At 41.1% G+C, this 13,226-nt stretch overlaps 1 protein-coding gene across 1 annotated transcript in view; it reads left to right on the top strand.

Moving 5' to 3' along the window:
- The window catches only part of ALOX5 (arachidonate 5-lipoxygenase), a gene marked incomplete at both ends in the record, with an annotated part of 30,841 nt that overhangs the window by 11,561 nt on the left and 6,054 nt on the right, over positions 1-13,226 (top strand). Inside the window, 7 exons of the mRNA XM_084264853.1 lie at positions 3,883-3,989; positions 6,922-7,094; positions 7,827-7,973; positions 8,071-8,274; positions 8,506-8,592; positions 10,278-10,456; positions 13,087-13,208. Of these exons, the coding sequence (XP_084120979.1) occupies positions 3,883-3,989; positions 6,922-7,094; positions 7,827-7,973; positions 8,071-8,274; positions 8,506-8,592; positions 10,278-10,456; positions 13,087-13,208 (1,019 nt within the window). The remainder of the gene's footprint in view (positions 1-3,882; positions 3,990-6,921; positions 7,095-7,826; positions 7,974-8,070; positions 8,275-8,505; positions 8,593-10,277; positions 10,457-13,086; positions 13,209-13,226) is intronic.

Raw genomic sequence — 13,226 nt, 5'->3', positions numbered from 1 at the left:
AGAATCTACCTGCTAGTTTTGTAATTTGGAAAATTAGAAACTTCAAGAATACATTATTTTTCTGCCCAGACTTCTCCCTCCTCTCTGCCCCACACTAAGATATATTTTTCACAATGGAATAATGCTTTTTAACATCAGCAAATATATATATTAGCAGAATAAATCTCCAGCAGGTGTGAACAGAGTGATGGGTGTGTTTCTGCAGCACATACGGTCAGGTGGACATAGAAAGGTAGAGACCAGAGTCTTCAAAGCTATTCAGCTCCCTTATTGCAATTAGCTCTAAAAGATCTATCTCATGCAAACTCGGATGTTAGGAGAATGAGGGAACAGTGCACTTGTAACTTTTTTTTCAATACTAGCTGTTATATCAGAGAAGTGTCTGTGAGGTCACACAGGGAGTTAGATTAATAGTAGAAAAGACAGACAGATGCTTCCTGTCCTCCCCCTCCAAGCTTGCTTAATCGCCTATTTCTATCTGTTTAGACTTCTGAAGAATAAAATCTCTCATCTTTAACATGAGGCAGAAGTTGAGATCCTTTCTCACTTAATGATATATGTAATTCCTCAAGCAGCCCTTTAGTATTCAGTGAATTGATAAAGCTTTAAGAAATTTTAAAGAACCTGGGGCCTTGTAAAACCCTAGGCTCAGATGTTCCTCTTCCATAAACAGGTATTAGAACCCATCCCTGCAAGAAAAATAAACCAAGGAAATTGTGAAACTTTACATAGTAGTGTTTAAAAGGCAAGTCATTTTTTTTATAAGGCCAGAAAAGATCAGTTATGTTGTGCTGTTGTGAACAAATCTGTTGCAAAACCAAGAAGAGGTTCCAAGCAAGGGAAGAAAGCAAATATTGTGCATCTCTTCTCTTGGCTCACCTTCAGGAAACAGTCTAGCTCAGAAAGGCAAGGAATAACTCCTTAAAGAAAGAGAAGATGTGTGAAAATATGCAAACCCCATGCAAGGTCATTGGGATCTTTTCCTATTGCCTTAGCAATGGCATAGTGTTCCGAACTTTTAGAAATCCTGTGTTTTCCAAAAGCTGTTGCTTCTAGCATGGTGTTAGCTGGTGCAAAACAGCCATTTCCCAGTTTATTTAGGAGATCTGAGTGATCCAGGAGCAACAGCATATGTAAGCCAGAGATGAGCATTTTCCATTAAAAGACATATCCTAATTGGAGTCTATAGTCCCTCTTCTAGCAATCCCATCCCGCTAGTCTGTAGCATATTGCCAGAGATTCTGGGTTGCAGCCAAGCAAAACTTGCAAACAATTCAACAGAGTGCAGTGACATCTATATTTGTCATTGACTGTAAGGGCACCTCCCATAAAATAGGAACTTTATTGCAGATAGCCATTCTGGAGAATTGGTATGACACATAGGAGATTTTTCCAAAGAACAGCAATGTTTCTTGCCTGGTACATTTGACTGAAAATCTAGATCTATACTTTTGTTTGGGTGAACTGTGAAAAGCTTTGGAGAATAAGCTTGATAGCCCTTATCTAGCTACCCTATTGTACTTTAGGAACTTGGGACAACTATCTGCATGAATGGAGTGGAAGTACCCCAAGGCATGGGGTCTTCCTTGACTTTGAGTGCAGTAGGAAGACAGGGAGGTGTGTTTGGAAATGCAAAGGCAGGTGTAGAGTTGCAAGGAGCAGCAGTGGGCAGGGATCACGTTTAAGGAAAAATGTGAGTTGTGAGAGTTATATCAGACTTAGGGAATAGTGGAAGAAGGGAGAGGAAAGTTTTTTTGCTTGGTACATGCAAAACTGAATTTAGAGAGATGTGTCTCGGAAATTACTTATGCTGTTGCACAATTGGATCTTTACATGCTGATGGCAGTGGATAATTCTGTAAATTTACAAGATTAACCATGTGTAGGTGGAGATAATCCTGAATGTTCCTGGTGCTGATGTGACCTATGCTATCTAGCAAACAGAAACCCCCACCCTGGATTCTGTGCCAAAAATGCAGGCTTACTATTTTGGATCAGCGTTGCATTTGGACAGATTGAGTTCTACAAGCAACTCTGTAATCTTTTTCCTTGGTCTGGTTTCTAGTACGTGCCAGATACCTGAGAATTACTTGGTTTCTTGGGGAAAACAGGGTTTTACTTCCCAAGTCCTTTGGAATTTTGTTCCAATATAGGACATGTTAAACATTCTTCCCTTTAGGAAGCAATCTTTGAAACATCTGAGAATGAATTTATGCCCGGCATTCAACAGCTTAAACCACAGCAGATTTGTGACTAGATCCCAGATGCTGTGCATACTGCTTTTTTTGGATCAGCACCAGGTAGGAAGAACACCCTGGGCAGGAGAGGAGCATTGCATACTGGGTCATCTGCCTGGTGTTGCCTAATCTCTGAGTAGTTCTGAAAGGGCAGAGGCTCTACAGGACCTTTAGTGGAAATTCTCAGACAAGTCTCAAGTAGTGCCTCTCCATTTTCTGAGTTATGTTGCTTAAAATCATTTAGTTATGTTGTTGAAAATCATTTAACCTTCTGGTCATGGTCATGCTTCCTCTTGAAGTTAATAGACACCTAGTATCTATCCAGAAATCCCTGCCCAGTAGTTACCCTCTTTTTGATCCTTGTACAATTATGTGTCCCTGTCAGGTGTGAAGTGACCTCTGGAGAGGTCATCTTCTGTTTCAGGATAGACAATTGCCTGAGTTTTACTTCCTAACATGTCACCAGGCACCTCTTAACCTTGACTGCCATCTGCACCACCAGAAACCGGCCATCCTTTGTGCACCCTGTTTACTCAGTGCAGAAGTACTACTGCTCCTTTGTGTCACGCTGGCCTAGAGCCTTTCTCCGACAAATACTTGTTTTTCCAGGCTTTTGGTCCTCTTTAGCCACTTCTAATCCAGTTCTTCTTAATGTGCCTCAGTCTAAGTTTAATGGTTATAAATCCATCCTCCTGGCATTCTCTGTTCCTCAAATTCTGTTTGAGAGGATTTCCTGTTACGCTGTGACTGTGCTTTGTTCTGTTATCTACCCTAACTATCTGTATGTGATATGTGTGCTTTTCTTTGCACATTTGAAAGAAGCCAACTTTCTTTTCCTATCTCAATATTTGCTTTCTAAATACATTATTTCTATTTAATAACCACCATTTAGCATTTATGTAACAATTTAGGACTTGTCATCTCATACAAGGTGAACTTGTTTGATCATGTTGTAGTCAGAATACCTTGCTGAATTAGCACTTTGTCAGTAGTTTCTGGTTCCCAGCCCCCCATGTTCATGTGCTGACTGCAACCAAGTGACTTGGTTACTGAGGTTAGAGATGAGCGATAATCATACTTAACCAGCTGCCCAAGTAAATAGAAAGCTCTTAAAAACTCAGGCACCTTGCACTGTATGAATCCAGTCTGGCCTTGGCCACGCAGATGCTTACAGGAGCTGTTTCAGTGTTTCAGAATACTGGCTGGACTGATCTTAGGTTGTGTTTGCTCTAACTTTATGCAAAACACTCCATTTCTTCATGTCACCATACAGCTCTCTGAATTGGTGCTAGTAATTGATCTTAGCACCCTCAGCAGATGCTAACCACTGATGACGTGTGAAGCACTAGTTTTTCTGACTGTACTTTTTATATGAGGTAGGTCTTAAAGTGCAGTGATTGTAGGCTGCCAAGAGCAGCTCCAGAATGGAGTTTGATGAATGCAGTAGCGGGGACTGGGCTCTTGAGATGCCTTTCCAGCTAGAGTGTAATGGTACAGCAAGCATTTAATTCTGTAGGGTGACCAATCTCACATTTCACCACTGAAAAGTTTATTGTGTGTAGGTGTATAAAAGGGTGGAAAAGAATGTAGAAAGGTATTGAGGAAGCTGATTTTTTTCAAAAAAGTTTGTTTCATTTTGTTTTTAGGATGGAGAATCTTTATGTCAACCGTTTCATGCACATGTTCCAATCCTCCTGGAGTGATTTTGCAGATTTTGAGAGGATCTTTGTCAGAATCAGCAACACGATCTCTGGTGCGTTTATCAGCATTTGCTCAAGATTGCGTGGTCAAATGACTAAGACACTATTTGTCTTGAACATATCTGATTAAGGTGGAAGTGGCTGCCCCATACTTCCGTGCTCCCATTTTCTTCCATAGATAAATTGTAATCTCAGACTGCTGATCACACCAACAATCCACAAAACCAAAAAGTGAAGCTATGATCTCACATAAACAAAAATTACTGGAAATTGCTCAGTGACATTCTCTGTTCTGAGCTATACTGGAGATCAGGCCAGCTGGGCATCCTAGTCCCTTTTGGCTTTTAGAAACATGTTTTCAGATATGTTCAAGTCCCATAGGACAATTCTTTGTAACTATTTCACTTCTAAACCTAGCCATAGTTCAGTGGGAGTGCTTATCAGAGCATATTAGGTGATAACAGCATTTTTGAAAGTTTGATCATGTATCTCCCAGTTCAGCCATCTAAATAAATGGAAAATCTGCAAAGGGATGTATTTGGAAATGTTATCTGCTAAAAGCAAATACTAGGGTTGCTCCTCTGGCCTCCTACACAGTCTAGATCTAAGGCTGTTGGATGACATCCCAGCCATGTGCTCAGTCCCACTTACACTGCTGATGATGGTTCCAGATTCTTGTCCCTGTCCTGAGACAAGGAGGGTACCACTGCCTCAGTTCAGCTGTCATAGGCTTACCTGTAGCTCCTCTCAGGCAGTACTTGTGAGCCATTTGTGTCAGTGACACAGGGCAGCTTATATACTTTTCAGTGGTAAATTTTTCGCAACTGGTCATTTTGACAGAACTTCTTTCAGGCATTAAAGTGCATGCTGTTAGGCCAGAAGATCTGGAGATGGTTTGCAAATAACTGGGAATGCACTGAGAGCTTTAATTTCTTCATCTGGTCCTGCAGCAGTCAAGATGGGCTGTCAGCCCACAGGGAACTGCGGGCCTTATTGGAAATCAGTGCCAGTTAGGCCTCAAAAGCCTTGTGGCATTTATCCAAAATGTCATCTCTTTTCAAAAGTGTGTCAGAATTAGTTGTGCATACTGCATTAAATGCCTTGCTGTGCTTGTCATATCGTATTCCTCTTACTGGAAGACCAAAAATCCCTCTCTTAAGAGTGTGAGTTTCACTTTGGTATGCAAGGCCATTCAGTTTCTGCAGTTTTGTTCATAATGTTAAAAACTCCGTTAATGCAGTATTAAGATGTCAGAGACAAAGTACTTCTTTTCTTTAACCCTTTTCAATATGGAAACCTTAGCAGTTTTGTAAAAGAATTTTAGATAAACATGGGTTTTGAAGTTCATAGTGCCCTTTCTGGAAAGCAGGGCTGGAAAGCCTTTGTTTTGTGAGTCAGACCCAATCTTCAACTATTGCCCATGGTTACGTTATTTTACTTTATTTCACTGTATTATTTGATATAAGGGATACACAGATACTATAAATTGATGAGCATGTGGTTCCTCCAATGTGTGTGAATGGCCAGTTCAGACTCTGCAAAGGGAAATACTTTTTCTTACTGCTCTGAAGTTTTGCTCCTATTCAGGCTGCCTAAGGATCAGTCAACAGAAATAGAAGTAATTTCTGCGGTCTTGGGTATAAAATAAAGCACACAAGCTGGCCAGAGCTATTAAAAACTAATTACAGCAATTTGTTACATTTAATAAGATCACTTCCTAAAGTACATTTAACACAGTAATTAGATATAAACTACAATTAATTTCATTGATAATATTCCCATACCCATGAGAAAAGCTCATGGGTGAGTTTTGAATGTTAAGCATCAGTCTCAGTTATATCAATGCAACTCTAAACCCGCTCATTTGCAGGCCTTGGCAGAAACAAGGCTAATGGAGAAGCTGGTTCAAAGCATTCTTTCAGTCATAAAGTTTCTGTCAAAGATGATGAGTCATTTTTTGCTTGGTTTAGACTTCAGATACAGCTCTAGACTCATTATGCAATTGACAGAGATGATGTAAATGTCATCTTTATGTAAACGTCATCTTTATGTAAACTTAATTTTTTTTGTTAGAAAGCAGTGTGAGTTTTGAGACTTTTTTATTTTTAATTAGCACTGCATTCCTTCAGGCCTATCTTTTTCATCCTTTCACCCTTTGTAGAAAAATAAACTGCTTTCAGAAAAAGTTCTGCCTTGTCTGAAAATAGACAATAATGGAAAACTTTACTTCCTTCATTTTTTTCCCCTGAAGACAGGATGGGAATATCCACATTAGTCACATTTTTTTTCTGCCTGAATTTGTAGGCTGAAATGGTGACATAACATTATGACACAAAACACTGCAATTCTGGAAAACATCCAATAGTACCGCATATGTAATAGTAAAGAGTTGGAGTACACAAAACTAGCCTTTTATTAAGAAAAGATGTGAATCTGGGTTTATATTGGCAATTGAAAAATAAACAGAGGAAAAAGATATTTAACAAGCAAAAGAATGAATGAATAGTTTTACTTAGACTTCTGGGTTTCCCTCCCTGGGTTTCCCTCACATAGCTTCAGCTAAGTGAACTGCTCCAGCCACTGCTGTTCTTTCACTACCCATGTTGCTCTGCAATTCCCTCCTTTTGCCTGTGCCATCTTTTTTAACTCATCTCTCTGTACTGCATGCCCTGAGAATTTCAGGAGTGAGATTTAAAAGAAGATGGAAGACCTGAGAAGGTGATCTGCATATGGAGAGCATATTTTTCATGAGTAGACTATTTTACTCCTCATTGCTTCTGTACATGGAAAAGCAAATGATTATCAATTTAATTCTTCTCCAAGTGAAAAGCAAAGATTTCATTGTGCATTTAATTTGCATTATTTTTCTTAAAATTTTATGATGCCTCTTGAATCCTTTACTTTCTTGAAAGTAACAATTCTACAATAAGGTAGGATATTGATGCAATACAGGTATTTGATGTAGCAGGCTTGCTTTTCTTCTAGAATATGTGATGCAGCACTGGAAGGAAGATTTTATGTTTGGTTACCAGTTCCTGAATGGATGCAATCCTGTGCTGATCCGGCGATGCACAGAGATACCCAAGAAATTGCCTGTGACTATGGATATGGTAGAATGCAGTCTGGAGAGGAACCTGACCCTGGAGGAGGAAGTGAAGGTACAGCTCTGAGTCAGATTGGAATCCACCTGTTCCTTCTCATATCTTGTAACCTCCAAACCCTGTTCTGCCTTCAGCCACATCTCCTCTCTTCAGCCTGTATGGTTGGTTATGGCAAAGATGCTTGTCTCCTCATACCGGCAACAATTCTGTGAACTGTTTTTTCCTGTGTCCTGGAGCTGTATGTAGGCCATGCCTTTCTCCAGGCCAAGAGATATCACCAGGAGGTGAAGGGTCCTTCTTCAGTGGTTTTCTCTAAAAGGTTAAGGGTCAACTGATTGCCTCAGAGGAGAAAAGTGTCTCTCCTTTTCCTGGTATTGTCTGACTCTGTTGTAACCTGCAGAGTTGAACTAGTGTCCTGAAGGAGGGTTGGCAAGGGTGGTGCCTTGCTTCTGTTTGTAGAGCAAGCATGGGGGTCTCTTCAGCTGGCAGTGAGACTTGTTTGCGTCTTGGTGTCTCTGCATGAATATCCAATAGATAGTTGCTCTTTGCTGAAAGGCTCACTATCAGACTGAGCAGGTACAAGTCAGGTAGCTTGTGCAAAGGTGCTTGCCCTCTAAGTGACATCACACTTGAGCCACCATGAGCAAGAGAAGGCCAGTGACTGCTTGTAATGACAAGGCACAAGCCACACTCTAGCCGAGACTTCCCAACCTTTGTTCCAGGCCTTGCTGCTTGCACTCTGTGAAAACACATCATCCTCTTTTTCTTTTTTTTTTTTTGCCTCCCCAGCAAGGAAACATTTTCATTGTGGACTACGAGTTGCTGGATGGTGTGGATGCCAATAAAACAGACCCATGCACAATACAATACTTGGCTGCACCCATCTGTCTGCTGTATAAGAATCTGGAGAAAAAAATTGTACCCATTGCAATCCAGGTGGGCTTCCTGTCAGGGTCTTTAAAATACACATTACTTGTTGTCTCATCTTAAACAGGAATGACTCAGGGTTTCTTATCCCTTTTATGTCTTTCAGCTTGGTCAAAAGCCGGGGCCAGACAATCCCATATTCCTTCCTTCAGATGCAACATATGACTGGCTGCTAGCTAAAATTTGGGTTCGCTCATCTGATTTCCACATCCACCAGACAGTGACCCATCTCTTACGGACACACTTAGTCTCAGAGGTGTTCAGCATAGCTATGTTCCGGCAGCTGCCTGCTGTACATCCCCTCTTCAAGGTTGGCTTTCACATGAAGGGGATGTATGTGGGTCAGGGAGGTTATCACATTAGTTTGACAAACCAGAAAGAAGTCCTGGTCATAGCTCAGCTGGGAGAGTTTGTCTGGATGCCCTGCAAGGCAGCGTACAGCTAAGCCACCAGGTCTTCTAGGACTTCAAACTTTATACTGTATTGGTGTTGAATTCAGTCAGAGAATTTACCTTCTTTCATTGTTTGTCCCATTTCACAGCTCTTGGTGCCACACATGAGGTTCACAATAGCCATCAATACCAAAGCCCGAGAACAGCTGATCTGTGAGTGTGGTCTTTTTGACAAGGTAAGTAATCCCTTTTGCAATACTTCATTGTTCTTCATGGTTCTGTATGCATTTTATCCTTTAACCATCACACATTGCCTTGTTTCTTGACCTTTCTACTAAACGGCAAACGTAACTAATATCACCTGAGAAACTGACGCACAGAACTGATGCCTTGTTGTGCTAAAATGTTATCTTTGACCTCTAAATAGGCAATTAAGAACTGGCCAATGTTAGTAGTGAGTCAGTATCCCACCCCAAAGCCACATCAGCTATGAGTATAGGAGTGCAAGGTAACGTAATATGTACATACATCCCTGTGCATGTATGCACATAGTTAGATCCCCAGTTTAAGTACTCTATTACTCATCTTGGGATAGTTTGGTGAGAAAAAGAATTTGTGATTGCAAAAGTAAATTTGCATCAGAGAAAGTAATGTAGATAAGACAGATTTCTAAGCCCACAAACAGTAGGTGTAGATTCCAGCCTGTCTTGGATTGCCACAAACAGCAGATCTGCTAGGATTAAAACTCAGCTTCATCTGAGTCAGTGAGAGGAATGTAGCTGTATACCATGGACTGCAGTGTAGCGCTCAGGTCAAATGTGAACATCTAAATCTTGCTGCACTAGTATTCAACATGTACTCAGTTCTTCCTCACTCACCTCCTCCAGAAATGGCAGCTGCATCTAGGAACCACAACAGGTTGGCATGCAGCAGTCTCTGTGACAACATGCTAGCAGCACATGGGAAGTTTGGGAGGTGTCAGAAGTCCTTCCAAAGAGGGAGCCTGTGTTTCAGGACAACCCTGGTGCCTTACATCTTTGGTACCAAACCAAAATCAGCTTCTGTGCTCTGGAGTTTTTCACCCAAGGAGAAAAGAGGTTAAATACCGGCACCTTCCTTGTCTTCTGTAATCCACTGCTGATTGTGCAGACCTGGCAAGCATTCCCACCCCTTTGAACAGAAACATGATAGCATCCCACCATATGGGATGAGACCTTCCAGCAGGGATCCTGGAGTTCCAGAATCTGTTGGTTCCTATGTTGATTAACACCCAGCCAAAGGACAGTAAGTGTAAGCTGACCACCGTTACAACACTAGCATCATATGCTGGAAAAGCAGCGTTTGGGAGCTTTTGTGCATTGATTCTGTAAACAGTTTTGCAGTGCCATTTGTTGCGGACATGCCATGTTTTCCAAATGTAATGTATACTGAAACTGTGGTCAGTCCTCATCAATCCAGGGTAGCTAACAACAGCCTGCATCCCTAAACACTTTCTATTAAAACACTCTGTAGCAGCAGTGGGTGGTTTAGCAAAAGCCCTGTTCTAACCCACTCCTGTCTGCCTTCCTTCACACACGTGCTGGTTCTGGAGCACAGGGCTGGCAGAAAGTGCTTTAGGTTTGATACTTTGATGTTGCTGTTGTACTGTATTATTGTATTCCATTATAAGCAGGTGCTGTACCTATGGAGAAAATGTGGATATTAACACTAATTCTTGAGAGAGGTGTGAAATTTCTGAAGTTAAAATGCACAGTTGCAGCAGACCTCTGCAGTTCAGGACTTGTTTGTGTGGGGATGTGGTTTTCTCCTTGAAAAACAGATTCACTGATATTTTGAATTCCATATCCTGCGAATCTGGAAAGGCAGCCTTGGCACAAAGTGAGCATAATCTACTGTTCCTGTCTCACTATTCTTTCTGCAGGCAAATGCTACAGGTGGAGGAGGACATGTACAAATGGTGCAGAAAGCAATGAAGGATTTGACTTACAGCTCCCTCTGTTTCCCTGAAGAGATTAAAGCTAAAGGCATGGACAGCAAAGAGGATATCCCCTACTACTATTACCGGGATGATGGCATTAAAGTCTGGGAGGCCATAAGGAAGTAAGAGACGGTGGTTCTAGAAATGGTCAATAAAGTCACTGTTACAGAGATACAGCTTCATTTTCTCTCTGCTCGCATTACTTTTTATCATAGCCTTGCAAACAGCACCCAGGCTGTTTAGTCACGGGGTATCTTTTCCATCAAGCATATCTCATCTGAGGAAAAATAAATTGTCTGGCACAAAACTTGAAAAACTGTTAATTCCTGCTCTTTTCAGCCCTGTTTTCTTGCATTCTGTATTTCAGAGGTCCCTTTATAAGTACCTACTCTTCAGTAGGATTTCACAGAATCTAACCCTTCACAGAAACTTTAATTAGCCTTTTTTGGTTTTATTTTTAGTTGTGCACAAACCAAGAGAGAATCAGCTCTCTGACCCAGCCATAGGAGCTCATCAGGGTTCCCGTGGAGTGGAGAAGTAGGCTTGGCTTGGATGAGAATTGTGTTTTGAAAGTCAATAATTTAGGCATTAACTGATTCAAGCAAAACCTTTCTTAAAATGTCTTAAAATTACAAGGTCCAAGTTTAGTCAGGAAGGACAGCAACTCTGAGTCAGGAGAGGTACTGCAAGGCTACTCAGCCACACAAACGTGGCTCCTTTACAGATGTGAAACACTGCCTTAGAATGGAATGACTCATAGGGTTTTTATTCTGCAATTGCATTCCATTTAACAAACAACGTATTTTGCATGGCACAAGTCACTTGCTAAATATGCAGCTGTTCCTGGTCACATGGCTTCTGAAAAGCATGTTCATTAAAAATCAGATCTTTTGTTGTACCCAAAGTAGAGGGTTTATAGTGCAAGCATAATATTTAAGGTGTTGAGTGCATCTCTGTCTCTTAAATGTTCTCAGTGTTTTGCCACGGGGTTATCTTGCAATATTTCCTGCAATTGTTAGTGCCCATTTGAGAGAAAAGGAAGTTATAACTTTTCTGTGGTTGTTTTCTTGACGTCGTCCGGTTTTTTTGTCCTTCTTCTCTTTCCTGTGTTTTCTTTGCTGATTGAGATATGCCTTTTCAAACACCAGATATTACTTAGTCAACTCAATTTAGTTTGATTGTGGGTGTTAACCTAGCTAGAGGAAGATCTTACACTACCTCAAACTTTGCCAAGAGGTTCTTTGTAAGTGAATAATTTGTCTTATAAATGGTGTGGGCAGTACCTTTTTTGAATGTGTGATATCCTGACCCACGAGCCCAGGGTCATGCATGTGTCTCATCACCATGAATCTCCTATGGGGGTGGCAGTCTCCACTCTTTTGATGAAATAACTTCTATCGCTGGCATTGCTTCACATGTGGTAGAGGGCATAGACTTAAGAAAGCTGCTGATAGATAGGCTGATGGATATTCCAACCCAAAATAACTCATCCACGCTTTGCGTTCTAATTGATATTTTCACTGAAGGGAGGGCTAAAATAGTGTCGTAGTGTAGAAGAAGGATTCCCTTCTCTATGCATTTGGCACAGGTGCCAGGTGATGGAGGTAGAGCTCACACAGGGAAGCTTTATCACTGCATCTTGCAGGATTTTTCTTTTCCTTCGGCTTCACTGAAGCCAAAATTAGTTAAACTATTGGTGTGTATGCAGTTGTTTATCTGCCTCAGTAGCAAATTTGACTTGATTGGCTAATAGAAACCAAAACCACATTGACATATTTGTAAAGGTCTCTAAATTACAATAAATCTGCAAATTTATTAGGGGAGAAATCTGTATTGGATAACAATTCTTAATCCCATCAGTCAGCTTCCACAGTTGAATATTTCACCCTATGGGTTGTTGTCAAAATATTTAGCAAGAGATTATAGGTATCTGCAGAGCTAACAGAACATCTAAGCATAGCTCAGTTAACCAGTCATTCAGTCATGAAATGCAAATCTTGAGGAAATCAGGATTACCTATTTTTACTGCTTTAAGAATTATTTCTGTTATCTTAGTATTTTAAGAGCATTTCTTTCTGAGGTGAGTTAGCCTAGGAAGCTTTTATAGAAAGAGGGATTTTATAGAAAGAGGGCTTTTGAGAAGAGGAACTGAACAGGGAGATGTCAGCTGTATGCAGTGGTGTAGGAAAAAGTTCTATACCTCTTCTCCCCAAGAGAAGCTTCCTGGGCCACCCCCATTTTGAAGTGTGCTACTATTTTTTGTGAAAAGGATGCATGATAGGAAGGGATCAACTATTTGAAGGGTATTCAGGAGCAGCTTTATCCCACATACAGGGGATGGTGCTGATATCATGATTTGGGACCCTGATTCCCAGCGTGAAAGCCATGTGGATATGCCAGATGGAGTCTCTAGTAAGTGAAGAAAACAGTATAGATGTGAGGTCTGGGGAGGACCGAAACCTCAAATAAGCTTATAAAGCATACACAAATGTGCAGGGGATGCAGTGTACTCCAGCATCTTTTTTCGTTGTGGGAGGAAGTGACGCTGCAGTCAGAAATTAATCAAATTTGCCTCTGTACATTCTCACTGCTTGTGGGAAGTAGATAGGAGGGTGTTGAGACTTGGTCTTGCCTTTCTTTTTCCCTGTGCAGCATCTGCCTCCTCTGTAAGGTCAGTAAAGGGTCTTCAGGGAGTGGCAGACTTGCTTTCTCCTTTTCATTTTGTCTTGTTCATTTGTTCCTGTGTCTGCAGTTTCACAGAAGATGTTATTCACATCTACTATGAGAGTGATGAGGTGGTGTGTGAGGACGTGGAGCTCCAAGCCTTTGTCAAAGACATTTACGTCTATGGGATGCGGGGTGTGAAGGCCTCAGGTAAGATGTGATAGGTGA

This window comes from Gallinula chloropus (assembly GCF_964237585.1).
Source record: "Gallinula chloropus genome assembly, chromosome: 5".
In the NCBI taxonomy this organism is placed as follows: Eukaryota; Metazoa; Chordata; class Aves; order Gruiformes; family Rallidae; genus Gallinula; species Gallinula chloropus.
The sequence above is the reverse complement of the archived record's forward strand: the minus strand, read 5'-3'. Positions and strand labels throughout refer to the sequence as shown.